General features: G+C 49.8%; 1 protein-coding gene across 1 annotated transcript in view; it reads right to left on the reverse strand.

Moving 5' to 3' along the window:
* The window catches only part of GRIK3 (glutamate ionotropic receptor kainate type subunit 3), a 225,122-nt gene that overhangs the window by 56,581 nt on the left and 149,344 nt on the right, over positions 1 to 19,197 (reverse strand). The window contains exons 3-5 of the mRNA XM_066375884.1: positions 15,531 to 15,788; positions 10,232 to 10,413; positions 6,797 to 6,850 (exon numbers count right to left, since the gene is read on the reverse strand). Of these exons, the coding sequence (XP_066231981.1) occupies positions 6,797 to 6,850; positions 10,232 to 10,413; positions 15,531 to 15,788 (494 nt within the window). The remainder of the gene's footprint in view (positions 1 to 6,796; positions 6,851 to 10,231; positions 10,414 to 15,530; positions 15,789 to 19,197) is intronic.

The raw sequence follows: 19,197 nt of genomic DNA on the forward strand, positions 1-19,197 counted from the left end.
CATAACGATCATGATGAGCTAATGTTTACTGAGCACCCATAAGCCTCAGAACAACAGGCCCTGTTCTAAGTGACTTCTATGTATTAACTCAGTTCACATTTCCACCTTGCTAGGAGGGTATTATCACCTCATTTATGAATCCAACCCTGTCACTCATATTTCAATGAATCCTTCTTGCTTCCTCAGAAAAAAAGTGTGAATTCTTAGTATAGTTTACAGAGCTCTTGACTCCTCTGCCCTCACTTTTCTCCCTATACCCTTCCAATTTCTGCCCAGAACACCAAACCGCTTCCATCGTCCCTGCGCTTTCCTTGCTGGCCCTTGGCCCTATCCTGAAGCTTCCCATTCCCTGAGCCAGTGTCTTTGTGTGTATTCTATCCCTAGGCTAGAACACTTGTCTTTTCAACTCTTCTTGGATAAGCTATTCTCTGAGGTTCAGCTCAAGTGTCACCTCTTCCAGGAAGCCTTCTTGACTATCCTCTACATATGTGTGATAGGGTGAGTCAGGGGTGCTTCTGCTCTTATCCTGGGCCTCTGGGATTTAACTCCAATGATAACAATTGTCTCTGTCTGCTTCTGTCTCCCATATAAACCCTTGAGCCAAATACACCTGTCAACCAAATGAAAATAAGGTTCAGCCAGCCGAGTAGCTTTCTGGGGCAGCTAAACATCACTGGGAAGAGTCTGAGGTGGAGAGATTCGTGTTTCACATCCACCTCTCAGGGGGAGCTCTTTATGGGACTGAAAGTTAGGAGTGGTTTGGTAAATTACCCAGGATGGAGGATGAAACCCTCCAAGGTGATTGCTTCAGGAACTTGAAATCTTACTTAAACCACTTTTGAAGGAGGTGGGTCTGGGAAGATGGAGGGCTTTTGTTTTGCAAAGCAGTGTCTGCAAGTCTGGGGCCAGAGCTGAACTGCTGGGGCCATAGAAGAGAAGCTGAGCTCTGCCGCCAGGGGGCACCCTCCTCGCTCTTCCCTCGCACAGGGCTCAGCCTGTTTCCCCGTTCATTGTGGACCTGACACCTAAGGCCTGAAAGATGTGGAAGCATTAGCCTGCTTAGGGCCTTGGTGACACAGCTCTCCCTCCTCTCGGACCAGAGGATCACTAGACTCAGTGGGAAGGGTGCATCTCTGCCTCTAGTGGGGGCTTGGATACTGGTGATAACAGCCCTTCTGGTCTCCGGATGCATCCTTCGTTCTGCTGACACTTACACAGAGGCTGTAGGCAATCACAGCCGGAGAGGCGGCACAAAGGGGTGGCAGTGCTGGGGTCACCTTCTTCCCTGTCACCTCGAGCCTGGGCTTAGCTACAAAGTGCTCTAGGGCTTGTGGCACCAAATGCGTCATCCCTGTGACATGGGGACAGTGACAACAGGGAGCGGGTCAAGAGGCGTCTTTGTCCAGCTCTGATGTTTTTTATTCAAACCACCCCAGGCTGAGACCCCAAATGCTGTACATATTGAACTATGAGCAACCTTGCTGCTTGGCAAAAAGTTGCTGTTCTCCATGCCAAATGTTGACACACTGAATTCAGTATCGACGAGGGACCTTTTAGAAACATTCAGCATAACATAATAGACTAATTCATTAGCACCCCATGGGTCTGACTGAGTAGAAGCTGAAGCTCGGAAAACATTGCCTTAAGGAATGACAGATGAAAATATCTTCCCCATGATATAACTGTTATTGCTGAGAAGTGGCATTAATTGTGATTGCTTATCTATTAATTTATTATAATTCTTTTTTTTTTTTTTACCTCCAGGCTTTTACCTACATATGACATGTACCGGGGGCTCAGCTGGGGCTGATGGATGCGAGGTTATCTGGGAACGGCTCAAAGCTGGCTGGGACAGATAATGGCAGCTGGGGTAATTAACATGTCTTCTGCATGGGAGAAGCAAATTTGGAGATTATTTTAGAGATGAAGAGTTGGTGACATGGGTTTCCTGGAGGGAGGGAGGTAAATGCCAAATGCCACTGCCTTGCCAATACAGCCTGTGACCGACCAATGGGCAGAAGTAGAATCACCAGGGAGATGCTTAAGCCAACAGGGCTGGAAGGAGAGTCCTGTAGTTGGAGCTGGAAGCAGGACATGGGCTGGGGGAGAGGACCCACGGGACATAGCTGATGCCTTGGCATGTGGGGGCCATTTACTACACTGTAGAAGTGTTTGTATTACGGGGGTTGTGCTTCTCTGCAAAAATCTACTCTCCTTTCCTCTCTGAGAGGTGTGAGGAGGAAGGGCTGGAACAGCCATGGGCAAGACTGGAAGTCAGGAACCAAGGCCTCTGTCACTGATCTGCTGTGAGATTCTGGGCAGATCACTCAACCTCTCTGGTCTCAGACTTTCCCGTCAATCAATAGGGAATGCAAACTCTGCTCTGTGAAGAGGAAAATCAGTGATGTGGAGAAAGGGTTTTGGAACCTGTGAAGTGTGGGTGCTGTTGGGATTTGTGAAGGCTCCGTTGCCCCTATTAGTGTCAATCACCAGGCCAGGATCATCGCAGCCAGCTCTGTAGAATGGGAGCGGCCAGAGGAGGCTGGCCAGCACTTCCTGCAGGCTCCTGGCATGACAGGCTTCAGCAGGGGGCTTGGAGCTGGACAGCTCCCAGCTGGTAACAAACTTGCTCTGCACCTTTCTTGCTGAGTGACCTCTCTGAGCCTCAGTTTCTATTTTTCCGTAAAGCTGGGAAAGCCAGACCTCCTTTGGAGAGCTGGATTTGGATGAAATGAGGTATGCTGAGTACACAGAAAACACAAGCAGAATTCATTTAATTAATCGATTTAACTCATACAGAGAACAAAATGCCAAGCACTTTTCTAAGCACTTTACTGATGTCAACAGATTTAATGCTCAGCGTAACCATCTTGTGGGGTACTGTTCTTGGACAATGTTATAGATGGGGAAACGAGGCAGAGAGAGGTGGCCTGCCCGAGGAAGTGAAAAAATCTCAATGATAACTCAGGTAGACAGGCACCATAGTCCATGGTCTTAACTGTTGCTGTGATGAAGATGTTGATAATTTCACTAGTTACTTACTACTTCGTATTGTAGTCATTCATTCATTCAGGCATTCACGAACACCTACTATATACCAGACATTATTTGGGCACTAGAGATATAGAGGTAAACTGGGCACAGCCCTTGATCCTTACACGCACAAAGGAAGCCACCAGCTGGTGAGCTTTGTGTTCAATCCATCTCTGCCCATCCCTTCCCATCCAAGTGCCGAACTTAGTACCTGCGACCTGCTGGGCATTTGTATATGGCAGCTGGATAGGTGAGTAAATGAAGACTGAATTAAAGAATTGAAAAGTTAAGAGATGCAGACAGTGTCTTGACCTAGAGGAGAGTCCCTGGGGTGCCATGATCCTGCCTTGCTCCTCCCTCCAAGAACTCTAACTGTGACCCTAGTTGGGCAATATAGCATTAAAGTGGAGTGCACTGAGGTGATGTCTTTTCCAGACTCTTGTTTAGAAGTTGGGCCACTGGGCGGTGGGGCCAAATCTTCAGGCCATGTTGTTCCTCAGCTCCCTGAGGCCTTGGAGTGAAGTATGAGCCACATAGAGATGGTTTTAACTGAATGTTTGGAGCTAGGATTGGGAACAAGGATCAAGATAGGGCTTATCCACAGGCCTTGTGTGGACAGAGTAGAGGAGGGGCCATACTCAGGTGGGTGAAGAAGATGTGCGGATTTTGTGCCTACTGCTTCTAAAGGACATACCCAGTGCTTCACGCCTACTGCTCGGTGGCCATGCCTTGGATTCTGTAAGCCTACTGTGCTCCCCTTCCCACCAACAGACCTCAGCTGATTGGCCAAGGAGTGGTTGCCTGTCCCAAGGGTGGTTTGTCCAATCTAGTTGATGACCCAGCCTCCATCCTGGGGATATTTGAAAATGGGGGGGTGGTGTTTATTTATCTGACACCAAGCCTGGAAATTAGAAGGTGAGAAAATTTATGGTGGGCAGAACATTCTGGATTGATGAACTATCCAGCCCCAAATGCCTATATGGCACCCCACTGACTGGGGGAAAGCGTGTAACACTCAGAGAACGGGGTGGTGAGAAGTGGCAGAAGCAGAATGGATGGTCGGGTGGGATGTGACAAGCTCAGGGCGTCTGTGACGTGCTGGAGTTTCCAGGAATGGAGACTTTGATTAAGGAGCAGAGACCAAGGTAGGGGGAGGAAGCAACAGGGTGGGAGATGGGGACAGGAGGGACACTGGCTGAGTCTCAGTGCAAAGGGCTGGAACCATCATCCCATCATGTCCAGAGTTGCTTTGGGTCTAGAGCCACCCTCCCTGCCTGCTCTTGTGGCCTGATGGTTGATTCTCAAACCCCTAATGACTTGAGCTGACTTGAATGAGTTCTGTTCCTTGAAACAAAAAAAACGACCAAATGAAGGATCGGAGGCCCCGAAACATCACAACCACTTATTCCCATTTTACAGACAAGAAAACTGAGGCTCAGGGAGGTCAAGTAATCTTCCCAAACAGAAGTAGAATATCAGGACATGGCGGCTTCATCCCCTCTCCTCTCATCCTGATCTGTGCTCCAAGGCTTGCTGCTCTCACTGTGCGGGAGTCGTGTGGAGGGTGGACGGGCATGGTGTGCGGTGGACCTCAGCAGTCCCAGCCGGTCTGCCTGCTCCTGCCGTGTCCCCTTGTACCTCCTTTGTATTTTCCCATCAAAGGGTTTGTCACAGCTACTCAGAGTGGGGAGAACTCGAAGAGGTGAGCCAGCAGGATACAAGTGTGAGAAGAAAGCGCTGAGTTACTGACACAGGGACGAGTGGAACCCCTAAAAGCTGGAAGTTGGTCTCAGCACTCTCGGAGTCCAGGATGGAATGGATGGGGCTGTCATGCTGGCACAGGGCCTTGGGCTTTTGGGGTACCCCACCCACCTTCCCAGCCTTGCTCCTCTGCCCGGCACCCAGCCCCAAACAGGTAGAATATTGGGGCATGTCGGCCTCATGCCCCAGCCTCCAGTGAGTTACCAGGATACAGCATGGCTGGGAGAAGCTGGCTTGGATGGGCAGGAATTCAGAAGTGACTCAGTCACCAGTTTCTGGGATTCCTTTCTCCTTACACAGTCCCCGGCAGGTCCCCAGGTCTGAGCTCTGGATCAGGAGAATGCAGTGTGGCTCGTGAGCTCTGCCACGGGCCCAGGGGACAGTGGGTGGGGAGTGCAGAAAGGTGACAAGCAGTGGTGTGTTGGTAAACGCTTAATAAACAGCTCTCAGGGGAGAGGGAAGTGAAAAAAGAAACCTTATTTGTAGCTTTCGCCACCTCCTGCAGTATGAACACTCCCACAGTGGCCAATCTCAAGCCAATCTCAAGCCGTCTAGGTCAGGGGTCTCAAACTCGCGGCCCGCCCACCAATTTTGTGCAGCCCGCAGACTGGCCCGCAGACTAATCCACGAAGTTTGATTAGTCTGCGGGCCGCACAAAATTGGTGGGCAGGCCACGAGTTTGAGACCCCTGGTCTAGGTGATGTTACTAACTGTGGAGTTGGGAAGAACAAACACAACTGGCTCTCACACTCTGCCAGAGCGAATCAGCTCCAGCACTCCGCCGAAGAGCTAGCCTGCCTCTTAGCCTTTGCTTATGCTGATTCCTCTATGTGGCATACCTTTCTTCTTTTTCCTTGGTGAATTCCTACTGATCCTTCAAGGCCTAGCTCAAGCATCTGCTTTCTGATAAAGACTGCCTCAAATTTCTCCCCTTCTGCTAGGCCCTCAGCATCTGGCGTCCCCTCCACTGTGCCCCATGTGATGGCACAAGCCTGCTGTGTAAGCCGGACACAGAAATACAGACGGACAGGGCGGGGGGCTCCTTGAGGACTGGGCCGCAGTGTTGGTCATCTCGAGATAACTCTGCTGAGCACAGAGCTCGGAGAGGAATGCTCACTGGGCGCCGGATGAATGAAGGAACAGTCGGAGGCCTGCAGGGCTGGAGCAGCGAGGCTAATGCAGGCAGCCGGAGCTTGTTTCAGCAACAGGGTAGTTAGCAATGCTGTCACTTGCGCCAGACCCAGGCTGGGTGAAAGAGTCCACCCTGAGCCCCTGCGAGGTCACAAGGCATCTGGATCCAAGGCAGGGTGTCTGGGTGTTGGTGCCCCTTTGGCACAGGGATGTCTTCATTCCGCTGATCTCAGACCACAACTAATTATCCTAATGGGTTTAAATGGCCCTAAATGTTCTCAGAGTTTGGACAAGACCCATTTGGAGCTTGTGGGTGGGCTGGCTCGGCTGACAGTGAGTGGGCAGACTGCATCACGGATGCTATAGGAATTCAAAGTGGCCATTATTGTTGTTGTTAGAGGCCTGAGACATGCGTGGGAAGTGTGGGTTAGGGCCACGGGTCAACATAATGCGAGCTAATACTCCTACGGCTGTTACATGAACCAGGCATTGCTCTCAGAATTTAGTTTATTAACTCATTGGGTCCTCACAACCATCCTAGAGGGAGAACTCATTACTATGCCCATTTTGCAGTGGAAGAAACTGAGGCAGGGAGGTTAAATGACTTCCCCAATGTCTCACAGCCAGGAGGCAGGGGGGCTCCTGTTCATGGCAGGGAGTCGCTGCTCTTAGTCACACATAATGTCACTTCTCAAAGTGGGTGGGCCACAAAGACATCCTCATGCCTTTACCTGGGGCCACACTTCCAGCCTCCAGAAGGCAGGTCCGGCCTGGACCTCCTCTGGCTGCAGCCCCCGTCCCCACGAGGCTGACTTCATCCGGAGGAGCCCCACCCCGCCCCACCCCGCCCCAGGACCCGGAGGTACGTTACCAGCGTGGTGAATATGAAGTGGTAGTACTCGGTCATCATGCCCATGGCCATGGCCTGTGGGAAAGCAGAGTGTCAGCCACCTGCAGGGAGTACCCGAGCAGCCCCCACTCCCGTGCCACCCCAGGGCCGAGGACTGGGCGGCGGGACAGACTGGCAGTGGGCTGGGGGAGGCTGGTCACTTGGAGTGGGATATTGTCTGAGACCCCCTCCAAACAGTGACCATGACTGGCTGGCAGACAACAGTGGATTTTCCATGGTAGTGAGCAGTATAATCACTTGGGACCAATTAAAATGCAGACTCTTAGGCCACACTCTCCAAAGATTCCAAATTCTGCAGGGCTGGGCAGGGCCTGGTTGCCCATTTTTTTTAGTAAGCATCTCTGGGCCTGCCACACAATCCCAATCTGACAGCTTTTCAAGTGCCCTGACTCCGCTCAGCTGAGCCCAGCATCCCTGCTCTAGAGATAGGTGTTCAGGGGCCCGGCCCCCACCAGCCCTGCCAGGCTCAGGAGGGTCTGTCCTCCGCCCCAGCCTCCCAGGAACGGCTGACCACGAAGCAGGCCATGTGGTTGCCATGGAATCCCTACACACCACCAGGAAGTCTACATTACAGACGTTTTATTAGAAGCCTATAATCTATAACACTAATGACCATCATGCATCTTCTACAGAGTTCCTCAGGATGCTGGGCCCACAAAATGCTCTGGGTTAAAAATGTCACTGGGTCAAGTATACTTAGAAAATGTCGCACATCCTCTCCCCCTTTGGAGATTTACAGCTTGTACCCACAGGTTAGAGCAGGCATGGCCAACATACGGCCCCAGATTCGGCCCGCATAATGAGTTTATGCAGCCTGCGATTAAATTTTTAATATTCTTCGCTACTTTAAAAATCTCAGCTATTCAGAAGCGGAAGGAAGAGTCTTTGATTATTGGAAATCGAGATATTTAAGAAGATAGTGATATGCGGAAAAGAATTCTAGGGTTAACTTCCAATAATTGGTCGAATGAATTCGCGATATTTCTTCATTTTTTAAATTTTTGTTATAAAGATTTACAACTTTTGTACTTGTCTGTATTCAATATGAACTTTTTGATGTTTAGCAGCGATGTGAAACCCACATTCTTTTAGGCGGAGTTTGCCAGTGTGCACCCAAGGTCAAACAATTCGTTATTTTTGTGGGTCAAGTGTGCTGAATCAAGTGGCATTTAGCATAGACCAGTGGTCCCCAATTTTTGGGGGGCTACGGACCAGTTTAATGTCAGAAAATATTTTCACGGACCAGCCTTTAGGGTGGGATGGATAAATGTATTACGTGACCGAGACAAGCGCCAAGAGTGAGTCTTAGACAAATGTAACAGAGGGAATCTGGTCATTTTTTAAAAATAAAACATCGTTCAGACTTAAATATAAATAAAACAAAAATAATGTAAGTTATTTATTCTTCCTCTGCAACCGGTACCAAATGGCCCACGGACTGGTACCGGTCCGCGGCCTGGAGATTGGAGACTACTGGCATAGACAATAGCTGCAGTTGATAACTGAAAACGTGTCCAGGCTGTTTATAAAATGAAATAATTGTTTTATTTGCGATATAACCCCTTCAAGCTCATTCTATTAATTAAATATTATTTCGATTGATTGTGATACAGTTTGGATATTTATACGGTATGTAATTATATTTTTATTAAAATAATATTGTATATTAAAACTCTTTTCCACACATTTATTCATAAACAAATTACATAATAAAACTTTGCTTACGTAAATGAATCGTTTTTGTATTTAACATTTTTTAATTTTAATATTTTGTCTGGCCCGTGAAAAAAGTTTTCTTTCTCATCTGGCCCGGGGTTAAAAACTGTTGGCCACGCCTGGGTTAGAGGCTTGGAGAAATGCTCAGTAGGCAGACACGCTTATCTTGTTTAGTTCAGTGTTTAGCTGAGCCCAGAATCTTTGTTTTAAATTATAAATGTTTTCAAGTCAGATGGACCTGGGAGTAAATTCTGACATGCAGACTGGATGGCCGAGAACCCATTACTTCTCCCTTGAGCCTCAGTTTCCTCTCCTGTAAACGGGGCCTGATAACCAACCCCACTTCCCAGTGTGTCAGTAAGTGAGGAGCTTTGTGTACCTTGCTCACAGTGCTGCCTTAGAAAACCAGAGTTGTGACTGTCATCACTGTTACCCACGCTGGCAAGATAAGAATGCCCTGGCACAGTTGGCCTGGGGGATGGAGGTTAAGAGATTTCTGGGGAGCAGTGAAGATGTCCCGCACCCAGAGCAGACCAGGTGTCGGCACCAGCATAAACTCTTTCCCTGTCTCATCTCTCGGAATCCTACGTAACATTGTGTGTGGGGGGCGGGGGAGGGCACTCACTCCATCCACAGAGAAGGGGATTACTCTGGGGTCACTTGCTCTTGGCAAAAGAAAGATTCAAATTATCCAATGAGCTTTTTAATCACCATGTGAAGGAAGTTGGTGTAGGGTTTCCTCTGGGGTAGACAGAAGCTGCCATTGGCTTGGGCACCCCTTGCGGACTCAACTGAAGGTGGGGCTGGGACCCCCTTCCCCAGGTCTCGAACACTCCCAGCCCTTGCTCAGCGTGTCTTCCACTCTACTCCATGTCCCCTTCCTGCCACCTGCCTCTCAGGGTGTCATGTGTAGGACCCTTCAGAATACCTCCTCCAACCACCAGGGATGCTGTAGGACCACATCATTGCCTTTTGCACAAAGCACTGGCTCCAGTCGGAGTGGCTTGGTTTCTCTGTGGCACCCTCGGAAGGGGTGGTGGGCAATTTGTCCGTTTCTTTCTTAGAGGGCTGGCAGAGCTTGGCTGTGGTTCCTGGCATGCCACACTGGGCTGTGTCCAGGACCAGGGGCCCATCCAGGATTGGGAGCCATTCTCGCTCCCCACCATCACTGCAGAGCCAAGCAGGTGGTGCGAGGAACCTCGATAAACCTCCTAGTTATGGGAGAGCAACACCGAGTGCCGCGGGCTATGGCACTCGGTGGGATTACTCTCTGGATGAGGCAGTGAGGTGCTCTGGGGGCTGTGTATGATACTCCAGGCCTCTCTCCTGGTGTGGTCCCATGTGGCCTCAGGGCCGTCTCTGCAGCCCCTGCCTCCTGCCTGCACCGACGTGGCACGGAAAACAGCGTTTACTCAGCACCCTGCCTGCGCCAAACCTGGCTGTGGCTGCTCAGCCATTATCTTCCTCCATCCTCACACCAACTTGGACTATAAAAACCACTGGGTTTATTTTGTTGCTGCTGTAACAGAGGCTCAGAGAGACAAAGTGGCTGCCCAAGGCCATACAGCCTACAAGAAACAGACTAGGGATTAAACTGAGGTCTGGTCAACATCATGCCTGTGTTTGGGGAAGGGGCAGGCAGATCCCAAGCACCCGTCCTGCTGGCCATGGTGCACGCACCTGCTTAAGGATCTGGGCAGCCATGGTGTGGCTGCAGTCGAAGATGATGCGGAATTCCCGGCCTCGCTTCATCTCCTTGAGCAGGGGGCGCGAGTCATCAGAGTCCAGGGGGAGCTGGCGGATCTTCAGGCGGATGTTGTATCTCGATGGAGCCATGATGAGTTCCTGCAGTCGGATGAGCCCTGAGAAGCCCCGGGGCACAAAAGACATGTGTACACATATGTATACACAGCAACAGGCTCCCGTAGACTCAGGTATATACACATGCCTGTCTGTGTCTGAAGATGCGGACTCATGGTCCACAGAGATATGTGTATGTGCAGGCCACGGCTACACATGTCTAGACACACACACTAGCACATTCAGGCATAGACATGTGCATTCAGCTGTACACGCCTGCACATGCATATAGATGTGTGTGCACATACAAACATGTGTTTACATGCATGTTGGTACAGACAAGGCATATGCTTGGGCTGATAAATGTATGTGTATCTCTGTAGATAAATGTGTGCGCACACAAATACATATACACACGTGTAAATTCAAATGTAAGCATAGAGCAAATTCTCACTGACCACGCCCACCTGTTCCTCTGACACAGGATGGGTGCAGAGACTTATGAACCCTGAACCAGATGCCACCTCCCTTCATCCCCTGCTCCTGCAACATTGTGAGGCATGGGACATAATCTTCCTAAACACTTCTAGCAACCTGCTGCCAGGATGTGGGCATAAGTGGTGGCTTCACACTCAACTATACCAACAGCTGGACTGGGTAAGTCCAGGTGGTATCTGTGTCCAGTCACTACTCTTACCCCCACCCAATAGCCTCCCCACCCTAATGGGCAGACTCTTTGGTAAACCTAACCCATTCTTCCAGGCTTAATGCAACTACCTCCTCCATGACACCTAGCCCTACTCTTCTGTGCAGACAAGATCTTCCCCTCCCCCAACTCAGTGGCCTTCTCCCTAAGCATTAGCCTCCTCTGGCCTCATCTCAGTCCTCAGGTCCTGTCCCAAACTCCTTAACATGAGAGGCTGGGTCCCCACTGCCCCTAGCACAGGGTCTGGCACTTAAGTCGTTCTCAACACAAATTTCCATAATTAGATTGACATACTTTTTTTTTCTCCCCACACTGAAAAATCCATCCTCCACCTTAGCATTCTGCAAAACCACTTAATCTGGGGATTTCCAGGGAAAACTAAATGTCACTTCCTAGAGACATATGGCTTGCATAGGTCTAATTAAGTTGATTTCCATCCCTTTTTCAAGGTTTATTCTTGCTGACGCCTCTCTGCTTTACCTGGAAGCAGGCCTGCTGGGTGCTCTCTCTACCCCCTTCCCAGCCCCACTGCAGGGAGGCGCTAAGCCAGCACAGGCCAGGGGACTTGACCCACCCCCGCCACTGCCACTTGCTGGACCCCCTGCTCGTGCTCAGGACTGCATCTGAGTTCTGGCTGCACTGTGCACTCAGTCGTGCTCACTCTCCCAATACCAGCACTCTGATTTTCTTCTAGGGAGCCACCCTCTCCCTCTCCAAGTCCACATGACCAGGAAGGATCCATCCCCAGCTCCTAAGACACAGCATGTGGCCCCAGCCTGGCCAATCAGGCATAGGTATGGGCGTAGAGGTGGACATGTGACACCAGCTGGTCCTCTTGGAGTGACTTCCAGAAATGTGCTAGAGTAAATGGCAAGATGTACCCCCTCTTCCGTTTAACGCCAAATAAGGAGGAAGTCAGCCTGAGAGTCACCTCATGGAACCTGAGAAAGGTCCAACAGGGCACAAGTCAGAGAGGCCAGACAAGAGAAAATAAATCCTGATGATACCCATTTGAGCCTCTGAATCAAACAGTACCTGAATTTCTGAACTTTCTAGTTAAGGCAGCCAATAGCCACCACTTTCCTACTTTTTTTTTTTTGTTTGTTTGTTTATACTAGTTTGTGCTGGATTAAAGTTTTCAACCAACTGTCACAGTGTCCTCTGTCTGGACAGTCCCCTATGCCCCCTTACCCCACAAGCAGCCCACTTCAGAAGCTTTCCAACAGACAGCCCCCGTTTCCAAAGCTATTTGTAGTACCCTCCCCCCACCCCCCACCCCTGGGTGTGTTCGGCCTCTCGGTCCCATTCCTGAGGGCTGGATGTCAGGAAAGCTCTCTGATTGGTGACCTTCACTTCGCTGTGCTGGAGAGGATAGAAGTATAACCCTGGGACCTACACCTCCCAAAGAGCTCCCCAAACAAGCTTTGCCATGGCTGCGGGCATCAGGAAGCTCCCATGCCAGAAGCTCTCAGATCCCGGTGGCAGAGTTGGGAAAGGGCTCTGGGGGCCTCGGCAACTGGATAATAAGGGCCCAGTGCCTCTTTTTTTTATTTTATTTTTTTTATTTCCTGTATTTTTCTGAAGCCGGAAATGGGGAGAGACAGTCAGACAGACTCCCGCATGCGCCTGACCGAGATCCACCCGGCACACCCACCAGGGGGCAATGCTCTGCCCCTCCGGGGCATCGCTCTGTCATGACCAGAGCCACTCTAGCGCCTGAGGCAGAGGCCATGGAGCCATCCCCAGCGCCCGGGCCATCTTTGCTCCAATGGAGCCTTGGCTGTGGGAGGGGAAGAGAGAGACAGAGAGGAAGGAGAGGGGGAGGGGTGGAGAAGCAGATGGGTGCTTCTCCTGTGTGCCCTGGCTGGGAATCAAACCCGGGACTTCTGCACGCCAGGCTGACGCTCTACCACTGAGCCAACCGGCCAGGGTAGGGCCCAGTGCCTCTTAATACTAGACTTGATGGAGAAGAGGACAAGGACATCAGTGGATCTGGTGTCCAAAAGAGGAAAAGGTGTCACAAGCTGCCCCCAAACACATACTCAGCCTTACCCCCACTCAAACTAACCTCAGAAATTCTTAGTTTGGCTGACTGATGCTGCCTACTCACACCTGTCACCCCACAAGACCCCAAGGGTACACTTTGCTCCCACTTGCTTGGTGTTCAGACTCATGCACAATGTCAGCAGGCACATGGGCTTTGAGGACCCAGGACATGAGGACAGGGACAGCCTGGATGCTGGTGCAGAGGCCACCAGAGTTTTCTTGTCAACCAAGTGCATTGTCCCGTGTAATGTATGGTGACCCACATCCTCCAGCAGGAAGTGTCAGACCTCCTTCCCATCAGCGTATTCTCGAAGGAGACCAGAGGCTGTCTCAGCCAACCCCGACAGAAGACTCGGCCCTTTTGTTTGCCCGAGATGAGTCTTCCTTCCTGGCTGCTTCCCTAATCAATCTCTCTCAAAATATCTGCAGTGAATCATGTTGTTGGAATAAATATCTGCAGTGAATCATGTTGTTGGAATAGTGCTTTTCACTTACAAAGCACTTCTGCATTCATTACCCGGCTTAAGCATCTCCCTGTCCTAGAAAGCATACAGATTAGGGACTTCTGTTCCAGTGTTACAGATAAAGAAACTGAGGCCCGGGGAGGTTAAGTGGCCCTCTCAAGGTTTGTAGCATGCTAGCGATGGGGTCAAAATAGAGGGCCAATCTTTTGCCACCTCGGCCATGTTATCAGGACATAAACCCATCATAAGTCAAGCAGCATCTATGCTATAAAAAGATAACTGCTGTGCTTCCTTCTAGCATGCTGAGAGAGTCATGATTTTGTCTGGGTCCCATGAGATGACTTGAGATTGGACAGAGCCAGTCAATGGCAATCTCATTCCCATTTGACTGTGCTCAGGGTAGTAGGCACACTTAGCAGGTGGTCTGTTGGAAGGTTCTGAGACAGATCTTCCTCCCCAATAGAAGGTATGAGCCACATTAAGAAAGATCCCTGTGGCTCCTACGATACCTGAATCCTGTCTTCCAGCCAGGCTGTCCTTTTGATAAGATGGCCATGCACAGCCCGCCTCGTGTTTTTGCTTAGACCATTCCCTCCTCCTGCCGTGCCCACAGGACTCCTCTTCTTGTCCATCCATCCTCAAGACCTAGCTCCTGTCCCTCTCCTCGGGTCAGTCAGTCCATCCAAGACCACAGAACTTCCTCCCCCCAAGCACCTTTAGTCCCGACTATAAGCGCACGCCACTCAATTCTTAGCTCTGATGGCCCGGAATGACTGACGACCTCTGGGTGGGCACCCGCTCCCCTACAACATGATTAGCTTCTCAAAATAAGACGGTGTAACTGCATCCTCATTTCTTCCTCCTGTCTAGTGCCCAACACAGTCTTTCCTAAAAATTTCATTACAGTTTATTTCAACTTGATTTTCAATTTGATTCGATTCAGTTCAACATGCTTTTATAAGCATCTGCACTGTACCAGGCCCTGTGCTAAACCCTGGAGGTGCGGAAAGCTCACGGTCTGGAAGCAGAAACGGGCTCTGAGACAATCATTCAGCGTGGTATGTTATGACAGATAAATCGACAGGGCTGCAGAGACATTGGAGGTGACTTGGAGCTGGGCAGGAGCACTCTTCAATGGCAGAGACCTTGTGCAGCAAGACGGGTGGGGCCTCTGCCTCCCCAGGATCTTCTGTCTGGTGCCTCGGGTATAGCAGGACCTCAATAAATGAACTAAATCTACAACTGCAGGATGTCTTTTCTGAAGGCTTCTCTCCCCACGATTCCCACTCCGCATTAGGAGGTAATCGAACTGACACTGAAGCATAGGCAGCCGAGAGCTGGAGGGCTCTTTCCGGGCTGGATACTTTAGTTCTTGACTTGTCGCGTGGGCAGAGCGGGCCAGATGCGTTAAGTGACTTGCCAAGGTCACCCTTTCCTAAGAGGTGGGGCTAAGAAACGAGTTGGGACTTGAGTCTTTGGAAGGAAAGGAAAGGAAACAGCTCTGTGCTGCCCAGCTGGGAAGCATCAGATCCGGCACACATGTACAGGCGGGTTTGAGTTCAAAGCCTGCGCTCAGGGGCCAGCAGGGCTGGCTGCCACTGCAGATGGAGACTTGTGGGTGTAAGAGGGCAGGCAGGTGTGGGCGAAGGTGCTGGGACCTGGGCGAGTGTGCTGAGTACGGATTTGAGCATGCTGCAGGGGCGGTGGTGGGTGGGGGAGGGATGAGGCAGGTGTGAGGCAGGTACAAGGTGGGCTGGGGCTGAGTGAGGTGGGAGAGGAGCCGGTGTGCACAGGGCTGTGAGTGAGCACAGGGACAAGTGTCAGTGTGACTGAATGAAGCTTGGGTGTGAGAGAAGACATTTTCCCCAGGGACAACTGAGTTGGGTGAGCTGTCAAGAGCCTGATCCTGGGATTCTGCCCCCCTTGCTCCATAACTCTGGCCTGGTCAGGCCTGGCCACCCACCTGTACTGTCATCATAGACCACGGTGGCCGACCGCCACTTGAGGTACTGAACCAGGTCGAGGATGGCGTGGCTGAGAGAGGCGTAGTCAGGGTAGAGGTTCACGTAGAAGGTGTCCTTGTTGTCCAGTGGGTGGTGCTTCCAGCGCAGCTGAATGTGGGGCACCTCCAGGGCATTGCAGATAGACTGGACGGCGTTGGTGCAGGAGCCCTGTGATGGCCCAAAGATCGCCACCACGCCCAGGGCCAGCTGGTCACAGGCTGCAATAGAGGGCGAGAAAGGATGGTACAGGGGTCAGTGCTGGGTCTTATGAGGCAGCTGGGGAAATTGGGGTCCACAGTTCTGATGATCTCATAAACACATGAGTGAAACCGCACCTGGAATACGGTGAGGGCGGATGACTGACAACCTCTCTGAATCTCCGTTTCCTCATCTAGAAACTGAGGTTGTCATAGTTTCTGCCTCATGGGGTCATAGGAAGTTGAACAAGATAATGCATATAAGACCCTCAGCACAGCGCTCATGAAAGAGAAGTGATGGTTACCTTTGATGTCATCACCGTGATTGGCATCACCAACTCTGTACCACGCCCTGTTCTGGGTGGGAACTTGAGAGGCAAATAGAAACAAAATACCTACTTGCTGAGGAGTTTTAAACTGAAACCCACAGCCCCTACGACCTGTTTTCTAAAATTCAACATGTACATCTCACCTCTCACTCAACATTGCCACCTGGGTGTCTAAAAGGCACCTCAGACCAACATGTCCAAAATGTAACCCCCTCTTCTCCTCCAAGCCTCTCCCATCTTGGTAAATGAAGCTCCACTGTCCCACCCAGGGCCTCAGGCCAAAAACCCTAGTCTGTCTTGATGCCTCTTGTTTTCTCATATCCCACATCCTAATCCAGTGGTTCTCAAAGTGTGCGTCAGGGTGCACTGGTGCGCCCTAGAAGATTTCCAGGTGCGCCCTATGGTATTCCAGAGAAATATGTGCCTGTTGGGAACCAAAAAACCAACAGGGTTTTTGGAGTTTAGATTTTGGGGGGACAGAGGTGTGGAGAATTGGCTGTAGCTGACAGACTGCCCAACCCCCCACCTCACTTGCCTGATTAGGTTGCAGAAGGCTGTTAAGCTGTGATGCTGGATTGTTTACACTACCCCCCATGTTCCCTGGAGAAACTGGAGGCAAGTTTCTTCTATCCTTTGGTGTAAAGTTAAGATGATATGTATGGTGGGGGTTTTCTGCACTCAACACAATTAAGAGTAAAAAGAGAGGAATTCTTCAATGTATTGATGAGGAAATGAGAGTTTGCCTTTTAAATATATGCCCAAACATTGAAGAAATCTCTAGGGCACATCAGGCTCATGTTTCTCATAAACACAGGAATGAAAAAACTTAACACATTTGTGCCGGGACCTGCCGAATTTACTAAATCTTACTAAGAATGTATCTATATATATAAAAAGATAATTTTTTGTCACTTTTTTTTAAATTTTATTTATTCATTTTTAGAAAGGAGAGAGAGAGAGAGAAGGGGGAGGAGCTGGAAGCATCAACTCCCATATGTGCCTTGACCAGGCAAGCCCAGGGTTTCGAACCGGCGACCTCAGCATTTCCAGGTCGACACTTTATCCACTGCACCACCACAGGTCAGGCCACTTTTTTATTTTTTAACCCCTCTTTTTTTATGAATTCTAAAAAGCATACCTCAAAAAATGTAACATAAAATATTTTTTAATGTCAGAATAAATTTAATTTTGTATTTATTTCATTTAATTACCATAAAAGCACACTTGGAATTTATACTTTTTTTTAATAGTTGGCTTAATTATTATAACATATTTCTCAGAAATTTGTATATAGTGTGCCTACAATTATTTGTAGGATTTTAAATGCATCTTGACTTCAAAAAGTTTGAGAACCACTGTCCTAATCCATCATCAATGCCTGTTGTTCTACCTCTGAAATAGATCATAATCTGACCACTTCTCGCCAGTCCTTCCCTGGCCCAAGCCGCCAGCATCTTTCACTTGGATTCCTGCAGAAGGCTCCTCACTGGTTCCAGCTTCCTCAGTAACCCTCTCTACCGTCTGTCTGTTCTTTACTCAGCAGCTGGAGTGAGCCTTTCACAGTCTAAGTGGATTACATCAGTCCTTTGCTCCAAGCATTCCCATTCCACTCATTGTAAAAGCCAAAGTCCTAAACAGTGACCGACAAAGCCTTGCTTGTTGTAGCTTCTCTCCATCCCTGTCCTCAACATTAACACCTCCACTTCTTTTCTGACTTCCTCTCCCATCCTTCTTTCTTTTTCTCACAGCACTCAAGCCCCACTGGCTTTTAGAATGTTCCTCATGCACACTCCTGCCTCGGGGCCTTTGCACTTGCTGTTCACTCTGTCTTGACTGTTCTTCCCTCAGATCCACATGACTCTCTCCCTCCTTTCCTGCAGGTATCTGTGTCTGTGTGCCTTACTGGAGAGGCATCACTGCCCAACCTTTAAGAGCAATCCCCATCCAGCCACAATCCCTCAACCCCATAGCCTGCTCTATCTCTACTAAATAACCACCAGCAATCTTGTTCATTTGCTGACTTCTCCTCCTATTTTAAGCCACAAGCTCCAAGGAGACAAGGGCTTGGTCTGTGTTGTTTATTGCTATATCCACAGTGCGTCAAACAGTACCCAGGTTGAATAGGTGCTTAATCAACATCTGCTGAGTAAACAAATGCAGAATCCTTGACTTCAAACAGCTCACATTCTTGGGGGAGACCCAAGGACTCAGGCAGATCAGACAGCAGATGCTTCTGGGCAAGTCAAGCATCAGTGGGCACAACACAGCATGAAATGAGCAGACCCAGAGCAGCTGGGGCTCAAAGTGGGACAAGGATTATGCGTAAAAGATCCGTAAAATGTACCTCTCAGGGGCATTATGGTGGCTCCCTGGGAGCCACTGCCCTTTCTTCTGGAAACTGTTTCTGCTTTTGGTCTCCTTTGGGCTCCACTGCTTTTTTCACTCCCATCCCATGAGGGGTGGGCGAGTGACTTAGACCCTAGTCTGACCTCCCTGAGCCCACAGCCATTGGTTTAAACTAGAGGATGGTCATGTGACCAGTCAGAGCCAATGGGATGCCACATGAACTCTCGCCACTGAGAGGGAAGCACATTCCCTTTGTAACTGGATCTGGAAGGAGGTAAGATCTGAAGGTACAGTAGTCGCCTTGTACACACAAAGAAAGCACAATGCTTGTCTGTGAATGAGCCAGTGTGGAGGTGAACAGAGCCAAGAGAGAAAGAAATATGAGCCCTGACCAAGTGCAACCTTGGATTTTGGGTACACGAGCCAATATATTCTCTTTTTTTGCTTAAGCCAGGTGGGCTTTGCTTTTCTGGCACTTGCAACCAGAAGCACTCTAACAGAAAAGCATCAACAAACTCACCAGCCTGTGGCCATGAGGATGAACTCCATGCGCATGTGTGAACATAGAATGCATGTAGGAGGAGGCTAGACAGAGAAGCTAAGCATGGATACCCAGTGAATTCAGAGGCATCCTGGCTTCCTCAAGGGCCTCTGGGAAAGACCTACTGAGTTTAGGTCCACCCCTAAGATTTGCAGGGCTCAGGGCCAGAGTACAAATGGAGGCTCGTGTACCATATGGCTAAATAGTAAACAGT

This window comes from Saccopteryx leptura, chromosome 3 (assembly GCF_036850995.1).
Source record: "Saccopteryx leptura isolate mSacLep1 chromosome 3, mSacLep1_pri_phased_curated, whole genome shotgun sequence".
NCBI classification, from domain to species: Eukaryota; Metazoa; Chordata; class Mammalia; order Chiroptera; family Emballonuridae; genus Saccopteryx; species Saccopteryx leptura.